The following is a 22,186-nucleotide window of genomic DNA, read 5'->3' as shown; positions in this document are numbered from 1 at the left end:
CAAACAAATTACAGAAAAGAAAGAAACAAAGCAAAAAAATAACGAGGAAATAAAAACAAAAAGAAAGGAAAAACAAAAGCATGAGCAAAAATGAAGTGAAATTAACTATACAATACTATTTCAAAACATCAATCCTCAAACAAAATACTTTCCCTTTTGGAATAGGTCTCTTTTGTTATTCTGTTTATTTTCGTTTTCATCTTTTAATTTTTGCGTGTTACAATTGTTCTCTCTGTTTTATATACAATATAAAGTGAAATAGTAATAAAAATGTTTCAATAATAATAATAATACAAATAATAAAAAATAAATAAATAATAAAATTTTATTTATATCTCGCCCTCAATCAATCTTTATCTGCCTCTTTCCCTCCCTCTAAAAATGAAATAAGTGCTTTCCTGCAAGATGGAAGACCTTGGTGCAGCACTGAAGGAACACTACAAAATAGAAGAATTTTCTTCTTTGATCATCCCTGTGCAGGTAACCTCTGTGCTAATATCTTACGGGTGCTAGAACTTAATTATTTACACGGGTGATTATATCTAAAGTTGTCCAGTGGGGTTTGTGATCATTCTGCACATGCTCAGAGAAACAGTTGCTTTAAACTAGCAGTGGAGAATCTCAGGTTTCCAAGCCTCCATGTCACTGCCAGGGCTCTCCATTTGGCCAGTGAGGCAGTTTCTGCCAAGCCCATGCCCTTAACACTCTACATTTGATGTCTGTTGTGGGGCAGGTAAAGACGTGGCTGGGCTGAACGGGAGTTTGTGAACACCGTGGCTTTCCTGATCGCTGGCCCCACTCAGTGCTTTGCAAAAGTGCCATCAGTTAGCTTATCATTACCATGCTGGTCCTGTTTGGGGAGGAAAGGATTGCTATCCTTCCAATTTGTGAACCAGATTAGACTTTATTGGGTTATATCAAACTAATTTCTCCTTAATGTAGGCCCATGAAGTTATACCGCTTTCCCCCTCTCTATTCACAACAGCCCTATAGTGTTGGCTAGATCTGATGGACTCTAAGGCAACCGCTTGGTAGCATGGAGATATGCTGTGCTCAGGATTTTAGTGCTTTAAAAAAAAGTTCCTTCGTTTGTTTGTTTTTGAATGATGCTGGGAAAGGAGCCAGTCACTGTCCTGGGCCAAATCGGCTGCGATTCCAACGGGAAGCTGAATGCCAAGTCCGTCATCTTGGAAGGGGATCAGGAGCACTCCTCGGGAGGCCTGGTACCTGTGGATGTATCTGAGCTCCAGGAGTACTCGCTCTTCCCAGGACAGGTGAGGCATTTGGGAAGTGGGGTGTGTGTGTGTGTGTGTTCATGATAATTTATTAAATTATGAACCACCTTTTCACAGAGGACAAAAGTAGTCATGATAAATAAATCAGAAAAAGTACACAGTCAAGCTGAACAGTTTCCACCCAAATTATAATCCGATCTGAAACAAAGATACCAAAAATCTATGTCAATAATGGCAACTAACCCCCCACCCCAGCCAACCAAACACCCTAAACATTACCCAGCACAAGAATTTGTTCAGCCACCTCAGCTTTTGTAGCTGGAGTCAGTCTGGGCCCTTCCCTCCCAGGCCAGGTGGGAACAGGCCTGCAAGGCAGGGAGCAGATCTTCCAGGACTCACAGCCAAGATGACAGTGGAGATGAAACGTAGCCATTGTGGCTAGTAGCCATTCAAAGCCTTATTGCCCATGAATTTGTCTTTCAGAAGACTTGCCTGCCTTGAGAAAAGTAAATAAATTGTGAACGCGTTCCTTGCTTTTGCCACCGTCTCTTTCCTGCAGTGAAAATAAACAAAAGTTGACGTTGATTGCCTGTCTTATTTCCCCCTCACATCTTCCAGGTTGTGGTTATGGAAGGCATGAACAGTACTGGGGAGAGGCTGGTTGCGTCCAAGCTTTATGAGGTGATAATTTTTTTTTAATTTTTCAATGCATTTCCCTACCACATTTCATGACCTTGAAGTCAGGTTATTCTGTTCTCACAACCACATTATTTGCAGAGGCCTGGTATAGAGAGAGAGGTGGGGGGAGAGAGAGTTGCAAGCATCATGGAGATATGGATCTTTTCTCTCTTTTTAAAGGAAGATGGAAGCACATTTAACTCCCCCCCTTATTTTCCTCTCCCCCCCCCCCCCAGGGCGTACCGCTTCCTTTTTATCAGCCTGTGGATCAAGCGGAAGGTAAGTTAGACCCAGTGCTTCAAAGAGAGTCTCAACCTTGCCCAAAACGGGTGGGAAAGCTGTTCAACCTGAGGGCCACATTGCCTCATGGGCAACAGTCTGGGGGCCACATGCCAGCAGCCAGTCCCCACGTGATACTTACAACCAGAAGCAGGCTCCAGAAGCAGCTTCTCAGCTGGAAAAGTTGAGGAGACAGGGAGGTAACAGGAGGTGTTTCTGAGAGCTACCTTGAGCCTCTTTCAGAGGGCAGGTCTCTGCCCTCTAGCCTGCTGGGACCCTCCCAGGGATCAGGGATCTCTTGGGGTTCAGAATCTGCTATCCCCATCCCACGGAGACCCTCATCACAGTCCTCCAGCTCTAACTCCCCAAATTCATCACCATTTTGTTTGTATGCCATCTTTCCATAGTTAAAACCATGCGCAAGGCAGTTTACAGCATGAAAAGATTCACATAATTACCGGAAGTAGTCATAAACAAATAAATAAAACACATCAAAAAGTACACAACAATAAGATCTAAAAATATACAAAAAAAAGGTCAGTAACAGCAACAAAAAAATCTAAACGAGACCCCAGCCTGAGAGTCTGTTCAGCAACCTCAGCTTCTGTAGCTGGAGTCAGTCCGAGCCCCGCCCTCCTGGGCCAGGTGGAAAAATGTCACTCCGCCTCAGGGTCTGTTCCCTTTCTCCATGACACCTCCACGACAGTCCTGCATCTCCCAACATTCAGCTTCAAGTGCATGGCATCCCCTAAAAGGGTAGGGAAACAGTTTCACTTCTCTTTATGAACTGAATAGGTATATGCCTATCCATTTAGAGTACCTCGCTGAAATTCTCATTGGCGTCTTGCGTTTGGCTCCTGAGATTATCACCAGCCTTTCACCCTCCCTCCTCCCTCCCACCCACCTTCTTGCACGCAACCCTAGGGACTAGAAACTTGTAATTTAATTTGTCCCCCTCTCCCACAAATGGAAGATAAAACTTTGTATCCAGTACCTAATTCTGCTCTTGTATGGAATTCATAGCTCAGGATCTGTTCACTGTAGGAACTTGGTTGGTTAGTAATGGAAGTGAAGTTCCTGTTTTCAAAGCCCATTAACCCTTTCAGGTCCAGAGCTGCAGATGGTCCTCGTTGCCTGTGGTCCTTATACCACCTCGGACAGCATCACCTACAACCCCATGTTGGACCTGATAGACGTTATTAATAGAGACAAGCCAGATGTTTGCATTCTGGTAAGGGCGGAGCGTCTGTGGTTGCTTTATAGAAGGCGGGGGACCCATTTTCAGCCTGAGGGTTTGATTCACTTGTGGGCAAACTTCCAATAGTAGCCAAGGGGTGGGCAAGGTGGACAGCCAATAACAACAACAACAACAACAACAACAACAACAATTTATTATTTATACCCCGCCCATCTGGCTGGGCGGCTTCCAAAAGAATATTAAAATACTATAATACATCAAACATTAAAAGCTTCCCGAAACAGGGCTGCCTTCAGATGTCTTCTAAAAGCCTGGTAGTTGTTGTTCTCTTTGACATCTGGTGGGAGGGCGTTCCACAGGGAAGGCGCCACTACCGAGAAGGCCCTCTGCCTGGTTCACTGTAACTTGGCTTCTCGCAGTGAGGGAACTGCCAAAAGGCCCTCGGGGCTGGACCTCAGTGTCCGGGTAGAACGATGGGGGTGGAGACGCTCCTTCAGATATAGTGGACCACAGGGCCTACATGCTGGTGAGACGAAATGTGTTGCCCTTGGCAGTGCTATAGGGGAGATTCTAGAAAACTCCACTCGTGGAGAGGCTCTGCCCCATGGACAGACACAACTAGAATCAGTTGCACATGTTGTTTTGAACTGCCCCTGGTCTCAGACAATTTGATCTAAGTTCATTAATCGGTTGGTTGTTAGCAGGGAAAGGCATTCAAGCGAATGCAAGGTAGCCTTCCTTATGTTTACTCAGGATGGGGCTAAGATGGAGATAGTAGCCAGGTTTCTGCAACATGCAATGAGGATTCGTGAATGCTATACAACACTAACCTAGGTGTTAGATGCAGGATTTTCTCTTTCTTTTATTTTTGTATTAAACCCTACTGGAATCTTGTACATATGTCAATAAAGGTTTGAGAATCTGGTGGCAAAAATCGGGCAGAGCAATGGGTGAAGCTCTTAAGGCTACATTTCAGCCAAGCAAAACACTCAAGGAGGATGTGGCCTCGAGAAGTGTCCTGAGGGCCAAATGAAGAGGCAGGGGGGTGCATTTGGCCCTCGGGCCCTGACCTCTGCTCTATATAGGACACTTAGATCCAACACCGAGGGCCTTCTGGCGGTTCCCTCATTGCGAGAAGTGAGGTTACAGGGAACCAGGCAGAGGACCTTCTTGGTAGTGGCACCCGCCCTGTGGAACGCCCTCCCTTCAGATGTGAAGGAAATAAGCAGCTATCTTCTTTTTAAAAGACATCTGAAGGCAGACCTGTTTAGAGAAATTTTTAATATTTAATGCTGTATTGTTTTTAACACTTGATTTGAAGCCGCCCAGAGTGGCTGGGGAAACTCAGCCAGATGGGCGGGGTATAAATAATAAATTACTATTATTATATAGGTTATCAGTAAGTGGCTAGTTGCTCGTCTGTGTTCTCCTCAGCAGCCAAGGATGAGTAGTTGAAATAAATGAAATGGCAATAAACAATGGTTGCTGGTTGTGATACTGTTCTAATGACGGAGGGGGAAGGCAGAATAATGAAAGTCATTGATGCATGGGAAGTCAATGTCATGCTTATCGCATCTGGTAAATGTTAGAATTGAGGAAGGAAGTTTTCCTGTGACTCCAGCCCTAGAATTGAAAACACATCCTTGTCCTGCTACCTTTTTATTAATTGACGGGGCTCTTAAGGGACCTTGATAGGTTTTTCAGAAATGTTGGTGGCGCTTAATTAGGGCCTTGTTGTCCCCTCTTTGATGACCTTCATTTCCTTTGATTGTTTTGCAGCTCGGGCCTTTCCTTGATGCAAAACACAAGCAAGTTGAGGTAAGTTCAGTGAATGGGGAATGGATTTGAAAGTTCATGTCTTCTTTCCCCCCCTTTTTTCCTTTTTCTTTAGAAACCCTGCTGACTGTGCGTCCCACACTTTCCTTTTTGGAAACCAGTTGTGTATGGGGATCCCTGATTCTTAAAGCAAACAGCTAGTCCTTAACACAGTATTTTCCTAACTAATGACAAATAGTATTTGTGTGTGTGTGTGTGTGTGTGTGTGTGTGCGCGCGTGTGTGTGCGCGCGTGTGCGTGCGCGTGTGCGTGCATGTGTGTGTGTACACATTACCTTTTCCTTAGATTAAAATCGGATGTACATTTTGTTCACAAACTCCATAGATCTACTCCAGAGATATCCAAGGGAGAGTTTTTTCATTTATTTGGGAGACATCCAGGGCCATTGTTTGGAAAGCAGGACTTGCAGGAGAAAGGTTTCTCTCGAGGAACTCCCCAGCTTCTCATTTAATTTTCAGATTTCATTTAAAAAGCAGCAATCTAGAATTCTTCCTTGGCAGGGGCATAAAAGAGGTCGGCTGTGGTGTAGTGGTTAGAGCGCCACACTAGGGCCTGGGAGAGACCAGGGTTCAGATTTCCCACTCACCCATAAAAGCCTGCTTGGTCAATCTCTGTCTCTCAGCCTGGTCTACCTCACAAGGTTCTTGTGAGGATAAGATGTAGGCAGGGAGAACCATGTCCACTTCCTTGAGACTCCTTGGAGGGAAGGTGGATTATAAAGGTAGCAGTGGTAATAATAAAAATATGCAGCCTGTATTCTTTCCCAAGTCTCTAGGAAAAAAAGAAATGCAAAGTTAATTGTACAGTGCTACCTTGGTTCCTGAACGGCTTAGTTGCCAAATGTTTTGGCTCCCAAACGCCGCAAACCCAGCAGTGAGTATTCCAGTTTGCGAATGTTTTTTGGAAGCCGTGCCTTTTTTTGCAGCCTATTGGAAGCCGTGCCTTGGTTTTCAAATGGTTTTGGGAGTCAGACTCCCGGAATGGATTAAGTTCGAGAACCAAGGTACCACTGTATTTTTAAAATTAATTTGCTCCTCCCTACTAACATTTAATTAATTAATTAACATTTCTTAGCCACTTTCTGCCATAAGGTCTCTGGCAAGCTTTATAACAATGGAATCATATATATATATGCGCCAAGTAAAACAGTTCCAAACAGAATAGTGTAGATGAAACAAATGAAGCAGGGTTCTAAGGAGGGGGGGGGGAAATCCCTTAACTGTCCAGGGCCAGGGTAAGAAACTATGCAATGAAGGCGCCAGACACGCCTCTGTAATAGGGAGTCCTACCATTGGGGGCTGCCACAGAGAAAGCCCTGTCTGGAGCCTCCATTCTCTGCACTTCTGAGGGTGTTGGAACTAACAAGAGGGCCCATTCCTCTGATCACCCAAAATGGGGGTTTATAAGGATGGAGGTGGTCTTTCAGATATTTGAACTCGTTATCCTGTGTGGATTTTGCCGATCTGGGGTCTCTGGCATGAAAAGACCTTCCCCCTGGTCTGTGGTTGGATCCTCCTTAACTGGTAACACCGGGGATTGAACTTGGGACGTTCTGCATGTGAAGCAAATGTTCTGCCACTGAGTTCCTGTTCTTCCTCTGCTTTTTCTTCTCTCCCAAGGACTCTCAGCTCACTGCCTCGTTTGAAGACATCTTCAAGAGGTGCATGAAGATGATAGTCGAAGGGACAAGGAGGTGAGAACAAGAATGTAAGAAGAGCCCGTGGCACATCTAGCTCAGCCTCCTGTATCTCGCAGGGGCTCATCAGATGCCTCTGGGAAGCCCGAACGCAGGACAAAACGCAACGACGCTCTCCTCACTTGTGGCTCAAAGCAGCTGGCATGCTGCGAGAGACTCCTCCGACAGCAGTTATAGGACATAGCCCCCATGGCTAATAGTGAGAAGCAGGGTCCAATGGGAAAGGAATTGTTCACACGGTAAATAATTATCTTCTGGAACTCACTGCCACTAGATTTAAGATGGCCTCTAGCTTCAGTAGAGGGTAAGACCTGGAAGAATGGTGGCACCAGGGACCCATCACCATCTCTTGGTCACAGAAACCAAGTGGTTCGGAGGCAGTGAGAGCTGTTGCCTTCGGGCTTCCCTTGTGGGCTTTCCTGAAGCAACTTGTCAGGTGACAGCTCCCAGGATTCTTTGGGGGAAGCCGTTAAAGCAGTACAGTGGTACCTGGGGTTACATAAGCTTCAGGTTACATACGCTTCAGGTTACAGACTCCGCTAACCCAGAAATAGTACCTCGGGTTAAGAACTTTGCTTCTGGATGAGAACAGAAATAGTGCTCTGGTGGCGCTGCAGCAGCAGGAGGCCCCAATAGCTAAAGTGGTGCTTCAGGTTAAGAACAGTTTCAGGTTAAAAACAGACCTCCGGAACGAATTAAGTACTTAACCCGAGGTACCACTGTATAAGAGCATTTTAAGTGTAGTGCGGAGGGGGCCTTAGCTCTTCTGTTTCCCAACAGTGCTGGATCGCACCTTGTCATCGTTCCTTCGCTGAGAGACGTCCACCATCACTGCATCTATCCCCAGCCACCTTTGACTTGCGAGCTCTCGAAAGAAGACAAACAGGTGCGTCCTACAATCCAAAGGCCGTGCCTTTGTTTAATTTTTTTGTGTCTCTGTGTGTGCACAGCTGGAATATCTGTATTTTGGCCTGTCGGGTGGAGCTTGGAGGATGGTAGCTTTCAAAGCCTGGTAGGAACCCTGAAGTTTCTCAGATGCTCTGTGAGGCCAGAAATCAGCCTTATCTGTCTGAAGACATCAACTTTAGCTGGAGTGCCTTCCATCAGCTTCGGCTGGTGGCTCATCTACGCCCCTCTCTGGACAGGGATAGCTTAACTACTGTTGTCTATGCTCTGGTCACCTCAAGGGTAGATTACTGCAATGTGTTATACATAGAGCTGCCTCTGAAGATGGCCAGGTTGCTCACCAGAGCAAGATGGTTTGAGCATATTATACTGATCCTGGTTCGACTGCACTGGCTACCAGTTTGCTTCTGGGCCCAATTCAAAGTGCTGGTTTTGGCCTATAAAGCCTTAAACGGCTCAGGACCGCAATACCTCAGGGCCTGCCTCTTTCCATATGAACCTACCTGAGATCATCTTCTGAGGCCCTTTGTGTGCCTCCTGCTTGAGCGGTCCAAAGGGTGGCAGCACAAGAACAGGGCCTTCTCTGCAGTGGCTCCCCATCTATGGAATGCTCTCCTCAGGGAAACTCGCCTGGCGCCTTCATTATACACCTTTAGGCGCCAGGTGAAAACGTTCCTTTTTAACCAGGCCTTTGGTTGATTTGATTGACATCCTATGCCCTTTTAAAATGTGGGGTTTGGGGGGGGGAGGGGTTATTGGGTTGTTGTTTTTATTTTTATTAATTGATTTTGTGGTTTTTATATTTGATTTTGTTCTGTATTTTGATTTTGATGATGGTGATGATGCAGGTCTCTGCCCCAAGGGACTCAATCTGAAAATAAACATAGAAGCACAGAGGAAGGAGACTGAGACTGAAACAGAGACAAACAGGGGAAGAACCTGTGATTAACTCAGTTACATGTGCTTAAGGCTTAGCTGCAGTAGGGTATACCTTACACCAGGCTTCCTCAACCTCGGCCCTCCAGATGTTTTGAGACTACAATTCCCAGCATCCCTGACCACTGGTCCTGCTAGCTAGGGATCATGGGAGTTGTAGGCCAAAAACATCTTGAGGAAGCCTGCCTTACACCTTTACCTGAGAGGTCTACATAGGAACCTGGTATTGAGTCTGGCTATTGGGGTCCATCTAGCTCCATATTGTCTACACTGACTGGCAGCAGCGCTCCAGGGTTTTAGGCAGCAAATCTTCCCCAGCCTTACCGGGAGAAGCTAGGCAAAGCTGATGCTCTGGCACTAAACTAAGAATTTTCCTGCTTCAAATGAGTCCCCCCGCATGTTCAGTAAATGGGGGGGGGCTAGCAAGGGTGTTCCTGCTGGCCACGCCCCTCCCTTCACTAAACACATGAAGGATTTATCTCTCTCTCCTTTTAACACTCCTTGTGTGGGTGCATTCTGCATGTGCAGCGTTTAGCTGGATCCCGTGAAAAAGCTCCCATCTCCCAGAAGGGGGAGCTCCCAGCTGAAGAAAAGGCACTGTGTTTGGACTGCGTTAGACTGTGCTCTTCTGGGCAAATCCTGGTGTTTTCCTCTCGCTCCTGACGGGAGTTTGGAGGTGCTTTTAGTGAACTCTCAGGTTTGGTATGAAAAGTCTTCTGTTTAGACCAGTTCTTGGGTCTCCAGCTGTTTTTGGTCTATGATTCCCATCATCACCTACCTGGCAATGCTAAGTAAAGGTGATTTGCATTTAAATATGTAGTTTTATGTTCTACTCAGAGCTGACCCACTGAGATCAGTTGACACGGGTCCATTCATTGCAGTAGGTCTATGATTGGCCTTCTCCAACTCTATGAGAGTTGTATCTTAACCCTTGTCACACACATAGGGCAGTGTGTAGGCTTCTAACACACACACACTTTATTTTCAAAACAGCCTTGTGAGACTCTAGGCAGAGAGAATGTTGTTGGCCCAAGTCTAACCAGGAAATTTCATGACCTAATGGGAATTTGTACCCAGGTCTTCCCCAGCTTTTGTCTGACATCATAACCACTACACCACAGTGGATAAACCGGGATTATCCCCATTTTTCCCCCTTGGTGGTATTGCATACTGATGTGGCAGATGAAGAAATACTGTATTTACCCAAATGTAATGCACACCTTTTTTGGCCAAATTACGTCGTGAAAATTAGGGCGCGCATAAGGTTTGATGGTGCATTTACATTTACCAACAAATACTTTTTTGGTTTCAAGATTTTGAAAATTGAGGTGCGCATTAGATTCGATGCCGCATTACATTTGAGTAAATACGATAACTGAGGGAAGTTAATAGCAAAACACTTGAAGCGGTCTATAAGGTAGAGTCTACGTTGGTCCCATTTTACAGATTTTTAGTGTGAGGGGGTGGGGAGTGGACCAAGACCATGAAAACAATTCTCTTCAGGCTACCTGAAAATGTATGATTCTGACCTGGTATTCAAACTCTGAGAATCCCTGGGCTGTGCTGAGTCTCTTCTCTCTGTGCCCCCCTCAAAGTAGTGAGGAAAGAGCTTTGTAACTGCCTCATATCTTTAGGCCCTGACTCTTATCCTGCTTTAAAAATAAAAATAAAATCTTCTGCCATGCTTTCTACTTGAATGCCCGATTTGTGAGCTGTTTGGTCAGCCCGCACAAACCCTCTTTCCCCTTTTCTCCAATTCCAGAGGGTTCTCTTCGTATCTGACCCCTGCACCTTGGAGATCAACGGTGTGGTTTTTGGCTTGACTTCTGTGGACCTGGTCTTTCACATGGGCTCAGAAGAAATTAGCAGGTATGTTCAAAGCAGGGATGTAGATTCGCAGAACTGTAGAGTTGGAAGGGGACACCAAGGGACATCTAGTCCAACCCCTTGCAATGCAGGATGCTCTTAAACTCTAAAACCATGAGGTGGGTGTATTTTCCCCCCCAGCCTGAGGGCCGCATTGCATCTTGGCCAACCTTCCAGGGGGCCACACGACAGTGCTGGGTGGTGCCAGAGGCAAAAGTGGATTGAGAAAAAAAATATATGTAAATTTTACACTCCCTTTTCTATCCCCCATCTACACAGATAAAAGGCACTGCCATAGCTTATGGACACATTCCAGCGAGGCCAAAACCCTCAAGGAGGGTGTGGAGCAGGCCCAGTGAGGGCCGTGGGGAGAGTCCTAAGGGGACTGAGAGAAGCCTGCAGTCACGCCCCCAGGCATAAGTCTTCCCACCCCCGTTCTAAAACCTGAAATCTCCAGCATTAAAATGAAGGGATTATTAATCACCCCCAAACACATCCATTTGCTGGCTGAGATTGTATTCATACTGGGAGGCACTGTGGTTTGGTGCTGGATTTAGCTCCTTGGTGTGGTCATTGCTCCTTGAGCAATTTTCTGCTTCTTTTTAAAAGGATATCTGCTGATCTTCAGACAGCTGTGAGTGTGGAAGATGTGATAATGGCAGGGGGGGTGGGGGAAATGACACAGCATGAATCAGGCGTGATTCAGAATCCAAAAAGTGTAATCGGTCTGTGAGCGAAAGAAATGTCAGCCCTGAGCTGTGGAATCACATGGCTTGATGTCACACAAAATTCCCTCTTAAGTTGCTAACGCCTTCCAAAGTGCAGTCCACATTTCTGCTGTAAACCCTTTGGAGGTGTGTGTGTGTGTGTGTGTGTGTGTGTGTGCACACGCACGTGCATGCTTACGTTACCGTGAAACCGTGTTATTAATTTTGATAGCACTACAGGCTGCGTGTAACTTCTGTATGGGATGAGCTTTTTGTATTTACATTAAATATATTTATTGGTACTTATCAAAAGATAAATATAATACATCAGATTAAAAGAAATGCTATAAAAATATAATCTAAAAAGGAGCAGAAGAAAAAAGAGAAAACAAGAAATGAAAGAAAGACAGACAGACAGACAGACATTGAGTTCTCCGTCCTCTCAGTTTAATACTATTTTCTATAAGCCAATTTTTTTTCAATCTTTGAATCCAGATGGATTCATTACAAGTTCATTTTCATGCCAAAAAGTCCAGAAGAAGTTTTCAGTCCTTAATAAACTGAAGCTCAATCCAGCTAAGACTGAGGCACTGTTAGTGGGGGTTCCCTAGACCAGATGGCTGGGAGATTGCCTGCTGTTGATGGGGTTACACTCCCTCTGAAGGAGAGGGTACATACCTTGGAGGTGTATTCCTGGATCCTTTGCTGTCATCACTTGAGGCTCAGTGGCACAGAGTGCCTTCCATCAGTTGTGGCTGGTGGTCCAGCTGCGGCACTTAGGCTGCCCCTGTCCAGATAACTGCTGCTGTTTATGTTCTGGTAACCTCGAGGTGAGATTATTGCAGCGCGTTACATGTAGGGCTGCCCCTGAAGACAATTCGGAAAATTCAGCTGGCATGGAATTTGGCAGCCAGGCTGCTCACTGGGGCAAGGCAATTTGAGCATATTTCACCAATACTGGCCCAAAAGCACTGTCTGCTAATTAGTTTCCAGGCCCAATTCAAATTGCTGCTGGTTTTGACCTATAAAGTCTTAAACGGTTGAGGACTGCAATACCTCAAGGACTGCCTCTCCCCATATGAACCTACCCAGACCCTGAGATCATTCTGTGAGGCCCTCCTTCCTGTGCCTCCTCCAGGAGCAGTTTGGAGGGTGGCGAACCTTTTAGGGGCCAGGTGAAGAGCTGGAGAGGTCCCATGGCTGAAAATCTGGAGAGCAGTACAGTGGTGCCCCGCAAGACGAATGCCTCGCAAGACGGAAAACTCGCTAGACGAAAGACTTTTCCGTTTTGGAGGTGCTTCGCAAAACGAATTTCCTATGGGCTTGCTTCACAAGACGACAATGTCTTGCGAGTTCCTGCGGCCCCCCCCCCTTTTTCCCAAGCCGCTAAGCCGCTTATCAGCTGATCCGATCAGCAGATAAGCCGCTAAAAGCGCTAATCCGCTAATCTGTCAATGGGCTTGCTTCACAAGACGAAAAAACCGCTAGACGAAGAGAATCACAGAACGGATTCTTTTCGTCTTGCGAGGCACCACTGTACAGTGGTACCTCATGTTAAGTACTTAATTCGTTCCGGAGGTCTGTTTTTAACCTGAAACTGTTCTTAACCTGAAGCACCACTTTAACTAATGGGGCCTCCTGGTGCTGCTACACCGCTGGAGCACGATTTCTGTTCTCATCCTGAAGCAAAGTTCTTAACCCGAGGTACTATTTCTGGGTTAGCGGAGTCTGTAACCTGAAGCGTATGTAACCCGAGGTACCACTGTATAGGCAATACCGAGGGAGCAGTGGTCTGGCTCCCTACATCCCAAATATGGTGCTCCTGAGTGTATGCAGAGTTCCTTCTGTCTTAGCCAATGAATCAGTCAACTGGATGGGTTGATCTCCAGACAAGATCAGAAAGAAAGAAAGAAAAAGAAAGAGAAAGAAAGAAAGACTGTCTCACTTCAAAGTGCAGTTCCTGAGAAAATCTCTTGACAAGTGGCGTGCCTCAGAAGTCGGCTGGTGCCAGCCGCACATGGCCTGTCATTAAGTAAATCAAGCATCGCAGTCATCCTTTGCCTTGAGGGTTTGTGTCACATCCTCTCTTTTCCCTCACCATGTGTTTTTCTTTTTTTCTTCCTCTTTTATGGGGAGACAGCTCCCCGTTTCTCAGTCAGCGCCATCGTCATCTGTTGATGGCGTCACACATCTGAGCAAAAAGCGTGCTGCGACTCGAAGTCATGTTATTAGCCTTGTGGCACCAGTTCCCCAGAATTCTCTTCCCTCAGGAGGGAAACAAGTCCCGACATTATGATTCTGACGGTCACTGAAAATCTTTATTTCATATGAGCTCTGAACTGGTGGTGACTGACCAGGAAGGAGACCTTCAGGAGTAGTGGATAACTTGACAGAGGTGTCTTTCTGGTGTGAAAGAAGCAGATTCTGTGCTAGGGGTAATTAAGAAAGGGGCTGAAACTAAAACCGCCTATATCATGCGATTAATGCAACCCTTGGTGCAACTGCACTTGGAATTTAAAAGAGGATTAGACAAATTAATGGTGGATAAGTTTATGTTCTACCTTGATATTCCTCTGAATATTAGTTGCAAGGAATCGCAAGCGGGGAGAGCATGGTGTAATCATGCCCTGTTTTTGGTCTTCCCACTGGGGTTTCTGGTTCGTCACTATGAGAACAGGATACGGCACCAGGTGGGCCTGATTCTGCAGCTAGGCTCTTTCCATTCATTTGTCCCAAACTGGCCTGTTTTTTTGTTTCCTGAAGTTTTTAGCTTCTGGGTTTTTATGCTTCAATACTGTTCATGACCTGTATTTTTTAATATTCTATTTCTGTACACTAGTTAGATGTCCTCTGGAAGTATAGTGGGTTAAAAATTTTGAATCTCTCTCTTTCTCCAGCCCAGGCCTTCTCTCCTTCACAGTCTCATCTTCTGTCATATTACTTTATAACAAGAGAACAGGCCTTTTCTGTGGTGGTTCCCCTAGTGTGGAATACTCTCCCCCTGGCGCCACCATTGCAATAACTTTAGGTGCCAGGCCAAAACATTCCTCTTTACCCAGGCTTATGGCTATTAAATAATCTATTACCTGTGGGAGAGAGGACTGTTATTGTGATGACTATTTTATTATTAGGCTGTCTGTCCGTATGCTTTTTATTATGTTTTTATCACTGGTGTTCTGTAATGTGCTTTAAACATTGTACACCACCCAGGGATCTCTTTAATAAAGGGCGTTATATAAATTGAATTAATAATAATATCCTGGGAAAGAGGGGTTGATTGTGAAGCCACTCCCAGAACTGTAGCTCTGTGAGGGGAATAAGGGTCTCCTGACGATTCTCAGCTGCCTTAATAAACTACAGTTCCCAGGATTCTTTGGTGGGGTGTGTGGAAACTGTAACTCTTTAAAGTGGTGTCACACCACTTTAAATGAATAGTGGAGATTGGGGTGGGGGAGTTTGTCTCCCTGTCCCATGTTGTAGAGAGGGAAGGGGCACATAGGCGTCACCTCACACTTCCTCCTTCAAAGGAAACTACCTCAAACACTTCCCTCACTGGAGGAGAAAGGCCAAAACATGCCAAAAATATCTTAATTGAATTAGTCCAGTTGGACTCTCTCTTGGGAGCTTCAGATTCTGCTGCCTTTCCTCCACTTCCCATAACAGGGAAACCAGTTCCTTAAACTTGCCCTGAAATACCAGGAAAACCGGCAGTTGGCTCTTATAACTGTCTTCTCAGTGCTGACTTTATTATTTTTAGATCTCCAGGGGCTGTTCATTTTTGGGGAAAGAGGATTGCTCTTCTCCAGAATAAAGACAGGAAAGCAATGTTGTATCTCTAGGGGGGGCTGCATTTCTCTCCTCTCTCTTTCCACCCCATAACTCCCCTTCCCCTGATGAATATTAGGATCTAATGATTCAATAATATTGAAGGCTCGCCTCACCTCATCTGTGCCCACACAACCTGCTTCCGTCTGCAGAAGTAGCACTTTTACAAGTGCCACATTGTGTTCGTTCCACATCTGCAAGAAATCAACCCTTCAGTGTGGCAGCACCTAATCTCTGGAACTACCTGCCCCTTGATATTAGCCAGTTACCTTTGCTATATTGTTTTCAGTGCCTGCCAAAAAATTTTTTTTGTTTAGGCAAGCCTACCCAGATGTGTAATTTTGTCATGCAATTTTAATATGTGGTTTTGATAAGTATAATTTTTAAATTACAGTGGTACCTCAGGTTACATACGCTTCAGGTTACATACGCTTCAGGTTATAGACTCCACTAACCCAGAAATAGTGCTTCAGGTTAAGAACTTTGCTTCAGGATGAGAACAGAAATTGTGCTCTGGTGGCGCGGTGGCAGCATGAGGCCCCATTAGCTAAAGTGATGCTTCAGGTTAAGAACAGTTTCAGGTTAAGAACGGACCTCCGGAACGAATTAAGTACTTAACCCGAGGTACCACTGTACTGATTTTTAAAAGAAGTTTAAAATTTGTAATGTTTGCTTTCATTAGTATATTTTGAAGAAAACTTTAGATTGTCTTTTGTAAGTCGCTTAGAGGTCTTTTTTGTTGTTTAATTAGGTGGTATATAAATCTTGTGAAATGAAAATAATATATATATTCTCACAGTGAGTTGGTACAGAGAAGGGCAGGGGGGGCTTCTCATCTGCTGCACAGAAAGAGTGGTTTTGTGGCTGGAGCAAGTTCCTCTCTGCCCCCCCAGATTTATGACTTGTCATGCTGCTGAAATCCCCCCAATTCTGCACAAGTGTTAGAGAAAAGGTGGAGGACCTCTGGACCCTTAGCTAGGCCTGCCACATGGTCCCTAATTTGGCCCACAAGTGCATTTCCCCCCATACCGCACCCACCTTCCCTACACCTGGCATCCGCTGTGGGGCAGTTGAAGACAGCTCCCATCAGCATGGGCAGTGGTCAGAAATTATGGGAGTTGGATGAAAAGCTATTAATTAAATGTAATACTTTATTGCCTTTTCACCTTGCCCTGTATTTTTAGGATCACGTGGACTAGAAACCAGCAAAACGAAAGGTGCCGTGAGCAATCTCTCGCCTGCCAGGGAAGGCGTTTGTTTCTGTCCTGTTGTTCTTCCACCCAGCTCTCTCCCTTATTATATCAGGGAGGGACTTGTTGGGGTGCCTTTGTTTTTCTTTTGCCCATTGCATACAAAACACGGATGACGTGTTGTTGTTTGTGTCTCTGTGTGTGTGTGTTTCATGCCTGACTTTCACACTGCCTTAAGTCAAGGTTTCTGTGGTTTGGTGAGTCGCCGTGCCCTCAGACAAAAGAGAGCTTTTAATTTATGAGTATTAGCTGGGACTCCACCGCAGGAGGGGGGAGGGTACAAAAACATGGTGCGTTAAGCTGGTTTTGTGGGTGACTTAACAGCGACTGCCAAAAAATCCTCTCAACTGCAGCAGAGTTTCGAATATTACAATAGGCTGGCAGAGGGCCAGTTCTGACATAATGTAATGTAAGCACATGAGTCTTTCCCTTGCACACATACATGGACCACACCAGCAGGGTAAAATTTGAACGCAGAGGCCTCTTTTCTGGTTTTTTTTCTGCTTTGCCAGTTATAAAATCCACTCGCTGTATGTGTGTCCTTCATCTCAGGGAGTGGGGGAACCCAGGGGGGACCTCCAGATGTTGTTGGACTCTAAATACCATCAGCACCAGCCAGTGTAGCTGATGGGAATTGTAGTCCAATAACCTCTGGAGGGCCTTATGTGTTTCCCCATCCTTCCTATCCCTGCAGTGTCTTAGGAGGGTTGGTCTGGCTCAGTTTGTGAAGATAACTGGGTGATCTTGAGCCAGCCACCTTTTCTTCAGCCTGGCCTACCTCACGGGGTGTTTGTGAAGATAACTGGGGGGTAGGGGACCTCCACATATATCTCCTTGAACTCTTCAGCTTTTAATGTCTGATGTTTTGCTGGCTTTTTTATTATGTTGGAAACTGCTCAGAGTGCCTGGGGCAACCCAGTCAGATGGGTGAGGTATAAATATTATAATGATGATGATGACAACAGAGAGCATAATACACATTTTAATGTATTTTTAATCTTTTGTTGGAAGCTGCCCAGAGTGGCTGGGGAAGGGTTTGTTTGTTTGTTTGTTGTTTATGTGGCTGGCCAGTCAATTGAAAGATTGATTTGGCATCTTTAAAAATGCTTCTGTTCAGAACCACAAGCCTAAACCAATCTCAAGTTTCTTTCCCTGATAAATTGTGGCGGGAGTCCATAGGGCAGTGCCTGATGTATTTATGAAAGCATTTTTATAGCCCACCTTTTAGCTATATAAATACTAATGGCGGCTTACAGAAAATTTGCTAAAGCCTATTTTAGCTAATTTTTTTAAAGCTGTTTAAAAATCCTACTTGGAATAGCTGAACTGGCAGATAAACACGCCAAAAAAAAAGCAAAAAAAAAAAAAGAATGTAGACCTTCCCTTCTCTGGCTTAATCTCAAGATCCTTGAATCTGTCTCCTGAGAATAGGAAGCCTGGAGCCTTTGCATATTCAAGCTGGGGCAGAGCTGGAGAACTTGCAGCTGAAAGCAGCCCCCCAGGCCTCTAGCTGGCCCTCGGACAACAGACCCTCCAAGCTGCAGCCCCTCTTCCCAAAGCACATCCCTTACTGGCATGTTTCGCTTGAGCGTCCCTCCTCCCTCCTGTTCCCTTTTCCTCATGTGCCGTATCTTGTTTGTTAGCCTGAAGGCAGGGATTTTTTTACAAGCTACTCTGAAACACTTTTGGGTGAAAAGGCTGGGGTGCTAACACTGCAGATAAATAATAATACATCTTTGCTAAATTCTGCAGATGTTGTTTTTGTTTGTCTGTTTGATTTTTGTTTTTACACTCGTGCAGTATATTAATTTTATGGAACAAGTAAGTATTTTCCAAAGAGGGGACGGGTGGGAATATTCCTGAACAGAAGCAGCTTCTATTGGGAACAAGCCTGCCAATGTTTCCAAAATGCCAGGGAACTGACTTGTGTTGTATTTTGAGGAGAGTGTGTGTGTGTGTAATGACTGAGGTTTATTATCCTGTACATCAGGTGCAAAGGGAGTCTTTGGCTTCCAGATGCTGCCAAACTACAACTCCCATCATCCCTGGTCCATTGGCCATGCTTGCTGGGGCTGATGGGAGTTGTAGTTCAGCAACATGAGCTGGGGGGCAAAGTTCCACACCCTTGTTGTTGTATGTAGCAGCCTAAATTTCCTGCCGGTGGCTGACTTGATGTTGCCTGGTATGTGTACGTGTCTGAGTTGGATTTAAGAGGGTCAGGTTTAAACCTTTTAATTTTAATTAAGGTTTAATGTGTTGAAGCCATTTAAGGATGAAATCTTTACATCAGCCAGTCGTTTCTAAGAAGGTGATGATAATTAATCCCACTTGGCAAAATAGGCTTCTAAGCAGTTTTACAAAATATGAAAGGCCATCTACACAGAAATTAAAATACAAATAATTAAGGTATGCAACTAAGCTGTCCTATTATTAAATCTTCCATCTCCCCCACCCATTTTATCCTCATGACAACTCAGGACTTATTTTAGGCTGAAAGGGAGTCTGTTTTAGAGAAGCAGATATGGGAGGGGGGCTCGGTACTGGTTCTATTTTTAATACATATTTTCACGCCCTCTTTTTAATTTTGCCACCTTCCTCTCTCTTTTCTTTCTGTCCTAGTTCTTCCAGTGTCTTGGACCGTTTTTCCCGAACTCTGAAGCACATCCTGACTCAGAGGAGGTAAGCTCCTTTTGTTGCAGCAAAACAAACCCTCCCTGCTCCCAGGTATCTTTTGTGGTGAGACTTGGGCTCATTTCTTCCTTTGGCAGTGTAAGGCCTCCTGCCTTGCCTGCCAAAAGTCCTGGGTTCAAATCACAGCAACTCCATTGGTCCATCTAGCTCAGTATTGTCTGCACTGATTGGCAGCTGCTCTCCAGGGTTTCAGGCAGAGTCTTTCCCAGCCCTACCAGGAAAAAGCTGGTGGGGATTGAACCCGGGACTTTCTGCTTGCAAAGCAGGGCCTCTGCCACTGAGCTATGGCCTTGCCCCTTAAAATAAAGTTGGTGCGTTGCATGATTACGTGTAGTATTGTAAAGAAGCGCAACATCTGTAGCCGTGGAGATGAGGAAGGGAAAAACCAGAGGCTGGGGTAGCCAGTTGGCTGGGATCTTTCCAGGCTCGACATTATTGCCATTTGTATTTTGTCCTTCCAAGCTGTATGTGTCCTGAACCCCTGGCCTACTTGGCGGCAAGTCCAGAGTCTGGGGGGTCAAGCCATGCGAGCCAAGTCCAAAGTCCAAAGGTCAGGACTAAACATCAGGAAGCACTTTCTGGCAGTAAGAGCTGTTTGACAGGGGAACAGACTCCCACGAGAGGTGGTGAACTCTCCTTCCTTGGTGGTTTTCAACTCTACAGCTCTGTGATTCTATGATATTTGGCAACTCCCTTTGTTTTCCTCCCCTTCCCAACACTTTGGAAACATGGAGATGTGGAACACGGTGCCTTTAAGGTGCTGAATTTAGAGACTGCAGAAACACACACATGCAAACTGAAATTGGCAGCAGTGTTGAAAAGCACAGCTTGGCATCCTGTTGGTACCCAAGGGGGAGAGGAACAGCTGCTGGGCGTGTCAATGTATGCGAGGGAGCGGGTTGCGGAATGGGAGGGGTAACGCGATCTTTCCTTCTTTCTTTAATTCCTGAGCAGTTACTATCCACTCTACCCTCCCGCGGAAGAGATGAACATTGATTACGAACATTTCTACCAATACGCAGCCCTGCCTGTCACGCCGGACGTGCTGATCACTCCGTCGGAACTGAGATACTTTATCAAGGTTGGGGGGAAATGAAGCTGTCTGGGCGCAGGGCGATGGAGGGAGGGGACACATTCCAAGCTGTCTTATGCATATTAGCTCAGTGTTCTCCACACAAATTGGCAGCGGCTGTCCAGGGTTTTGAGCAAGAGAGTATCCCCCAGCTCTGCCTGGAGATGCTGGGGACTGAGCCAGGGATCTTCATGCCAAGCAATTGATCTAACCACTGAGCTACAGCTCTAAAAATAAAGTAAGCTTCCAGTGGAACTGACTAAAGGACCAATTTATATAGAAACATAGGGGTCTAGCTCAGTATTGCTTGCAATGATTGGCAACAGCTCTCTAGGATTTTACTCAGGAGATATTCCGAGTCTTCCTTGGAAATGCCAGGACCTGCAATCAAAGCGAATGCTCTGCTACTGCCCTTCCCTCTAATTCCAGCATTGGAATTTGACCTCCGGTCCACAGGTTCTTGAACACAGCCACACCACTTCACTGCAAGGATCTCTGCATGCTGCCCTGTTGAGCAGGAGTTGGGGTGGAGAATAGATGGCAGAGTAAGGCTTAGAGGGGGAGAAATACAGATGAGTTCACTGAAGATCCATTGATAAAATGTTATTATACCATTCATGTTCAGAGGCAGTCTATTTTAGAGGGCAAGCTGCTTACTTATCCTGCCCACCCAAGGACAGCAAACAACAAAGCAGGGGGGGGGCAATTACGTTAAGAAAAAACATTGAAAACTTTTAAGCCACATACTCTCAGTTGGATAGCAACATTAATAATGAGTGGAGCAGGCCCACTTCAGCAAGGAGGGCACCCCACAAACAGAACCACCACCAAAAAGGCCCTGTTCGGGTTGCCACCAATCAGGCACCACCGACGTGGCCTCGCTTGCTGATCGTAGGTCCCAGAATGGTTGATACTGAGAGAGACGCCCTTTAAGATAAATAAAGGGTAGCCATCGCTGCCATACCTAGCTAGTGAGTGCTGAGAAACATCTGGCTGCCCCCATTTTTTGGAACTGGGATGCTGAACTAGACAGATTTTTCTGATCTGGCAAGACAGTTCCTACACCCATATTAGGGAGATTAAAATCAGTATGTCCTAATGATATCTTCCCATCTGACTAAAGAGCCTGTTTCTTGTTTTTAATGTCTCTTCCCCCCTCCCCTTGTTTCCTGCCCATCCCTAGGACGTCCTTGGGTGTGTCTGTGTGAACCCAGGCCGGCTAACAAAAGGCCAGGTAGGGGGCACCTACGGGCGTTTGTGCATCCAGCAGGAAGTCTCCAAGGACCAAGAGGAGCGGAAGAGCCCTTGCATCGCTGCTCAGGTCGTGAGAATCTAACTTGCATCCATCTCATCAACCCACCAGCAGAGAGGACTGCAGAGGTTTTGCTGGAGCGGGACCAAAATACAGTTTAGGGACGAGACTGAAGAGACGGAGCAGGTTTCTCCTCCAATGTCTCGGGGTCTCTCAGGGCTGCAGCTGTTTGGGAATCTGCCCTCCACCTTTGCTGCCAACACAGCTGGAGAGAATCTCTTCTGTTTCAATTTCCCCATGTTTGGGCGGGGAAGAATGGATTTGCCTACGCTAATGTCCTTTTGACAAAACACTTTCTACTTTGAGAAGACAGATAAAAATTTAGCTATATTCATTGGTGTGTAGCATTTTTTTGGGTGGTGGGGGAGCAACATGTCTCCCTCTGTGCTTCAAAGTTGATATCCTTTGAGGTGTCTTAGCTCCCTCCCCCACCCCTCTCAAACACTCCAATCCTGCAGAGTTGGTGGGGAAACTGACCTCTAGTTTGGAAAACTGAAATTTCAGGTCTTGCGTGCGGCCGGGGTGCAGACATTTAAAACAAAAAACCCCACAATTCTTCTGCAGTTTCTTATTATTTAGTCTTGGATATATTCAGTGGTTGCTGTTGCCCATTGGGACCAGTGTGGTGGAAAGTAGAGAGGCCAGGGACAAGTTGAACCATCTAGCACTGGTTTTGTCCCCATTCTTCTTTGCTGAGTT

The 22,186-nt window shown here is 45.7% G+C and overlaps 1 protein-coding gene across 1 annotated transcript in view; it reads left to right on the top strand.

Moving 5' to 3' along the window:
* The window catches only part of POLA2 (DNA polymerase alpha 2, accessory subunit), a 28,483-nt gene extending 6,666 nt beyond the window's left edge, over positions 1–21,817 (top strand). The window contains exons 7-18 of the mRNA XM_083477937.1: positions 392–480; positions 1,119–1,274; positions 1,854–1,916; positions 2,150–2,192; positions 3,299–3,423; positions 5,170–5,208; positions 6,846–6,919; positions 7,703–7,808; positions 10,527–10,633; positions 19,032–19,091; positions 20,058–20,184; positions 21,359–21,817. Of these exons, the coding sequence (XP_083334063.1) occupies positions 392–480; positions 1,119–1,274; positions 1,854–1,916; positions 2,150–2,192; positions 3,299–3,423; positions 5,170–5,208; positions 6,846–6,919; positions 7,703–7,808; positions 10,527–10,633; positions 19,032–19,091; positions 20,058–20,184; positions 21,359–21,511 (1,142 nt within the window). The 3' untranslated portion in view covers positions 21,512–21,817. The remainder of the gene's footprint in view (positions 1–391; positions 481–1,118; positions 1,275–1,853; positions 1,917–2,149; positions 2,193–3,298; positions 3,424–5,169; positions 5,209–6,845; positions 6,920–7,702; positions 7,809–10,526; positions 10,634–19,031; positions 19,092–20,057; positions 20,185–21,358) is intronic.
* Positions 21,818–22,186: the final 369 nt, after the last annotated feature.

Source organism: Podarcis liolepis (genome assembly GCF_965112155.1).
Source record: "Podarcis liolepis genome assembly, chromosome: 15".
In the NCBI taxonomy this organism is placed as follows: Eukaryota; Metazoa; Chordata; class Lepidosauria; order Squamata; family Lacertidae; genus Podarcis; species Podarcis liolepis.
Note: the sequence above shows the minus strand (reverse complement) of the source record. Positions and strands in the feature narration are given on the sequence as shown.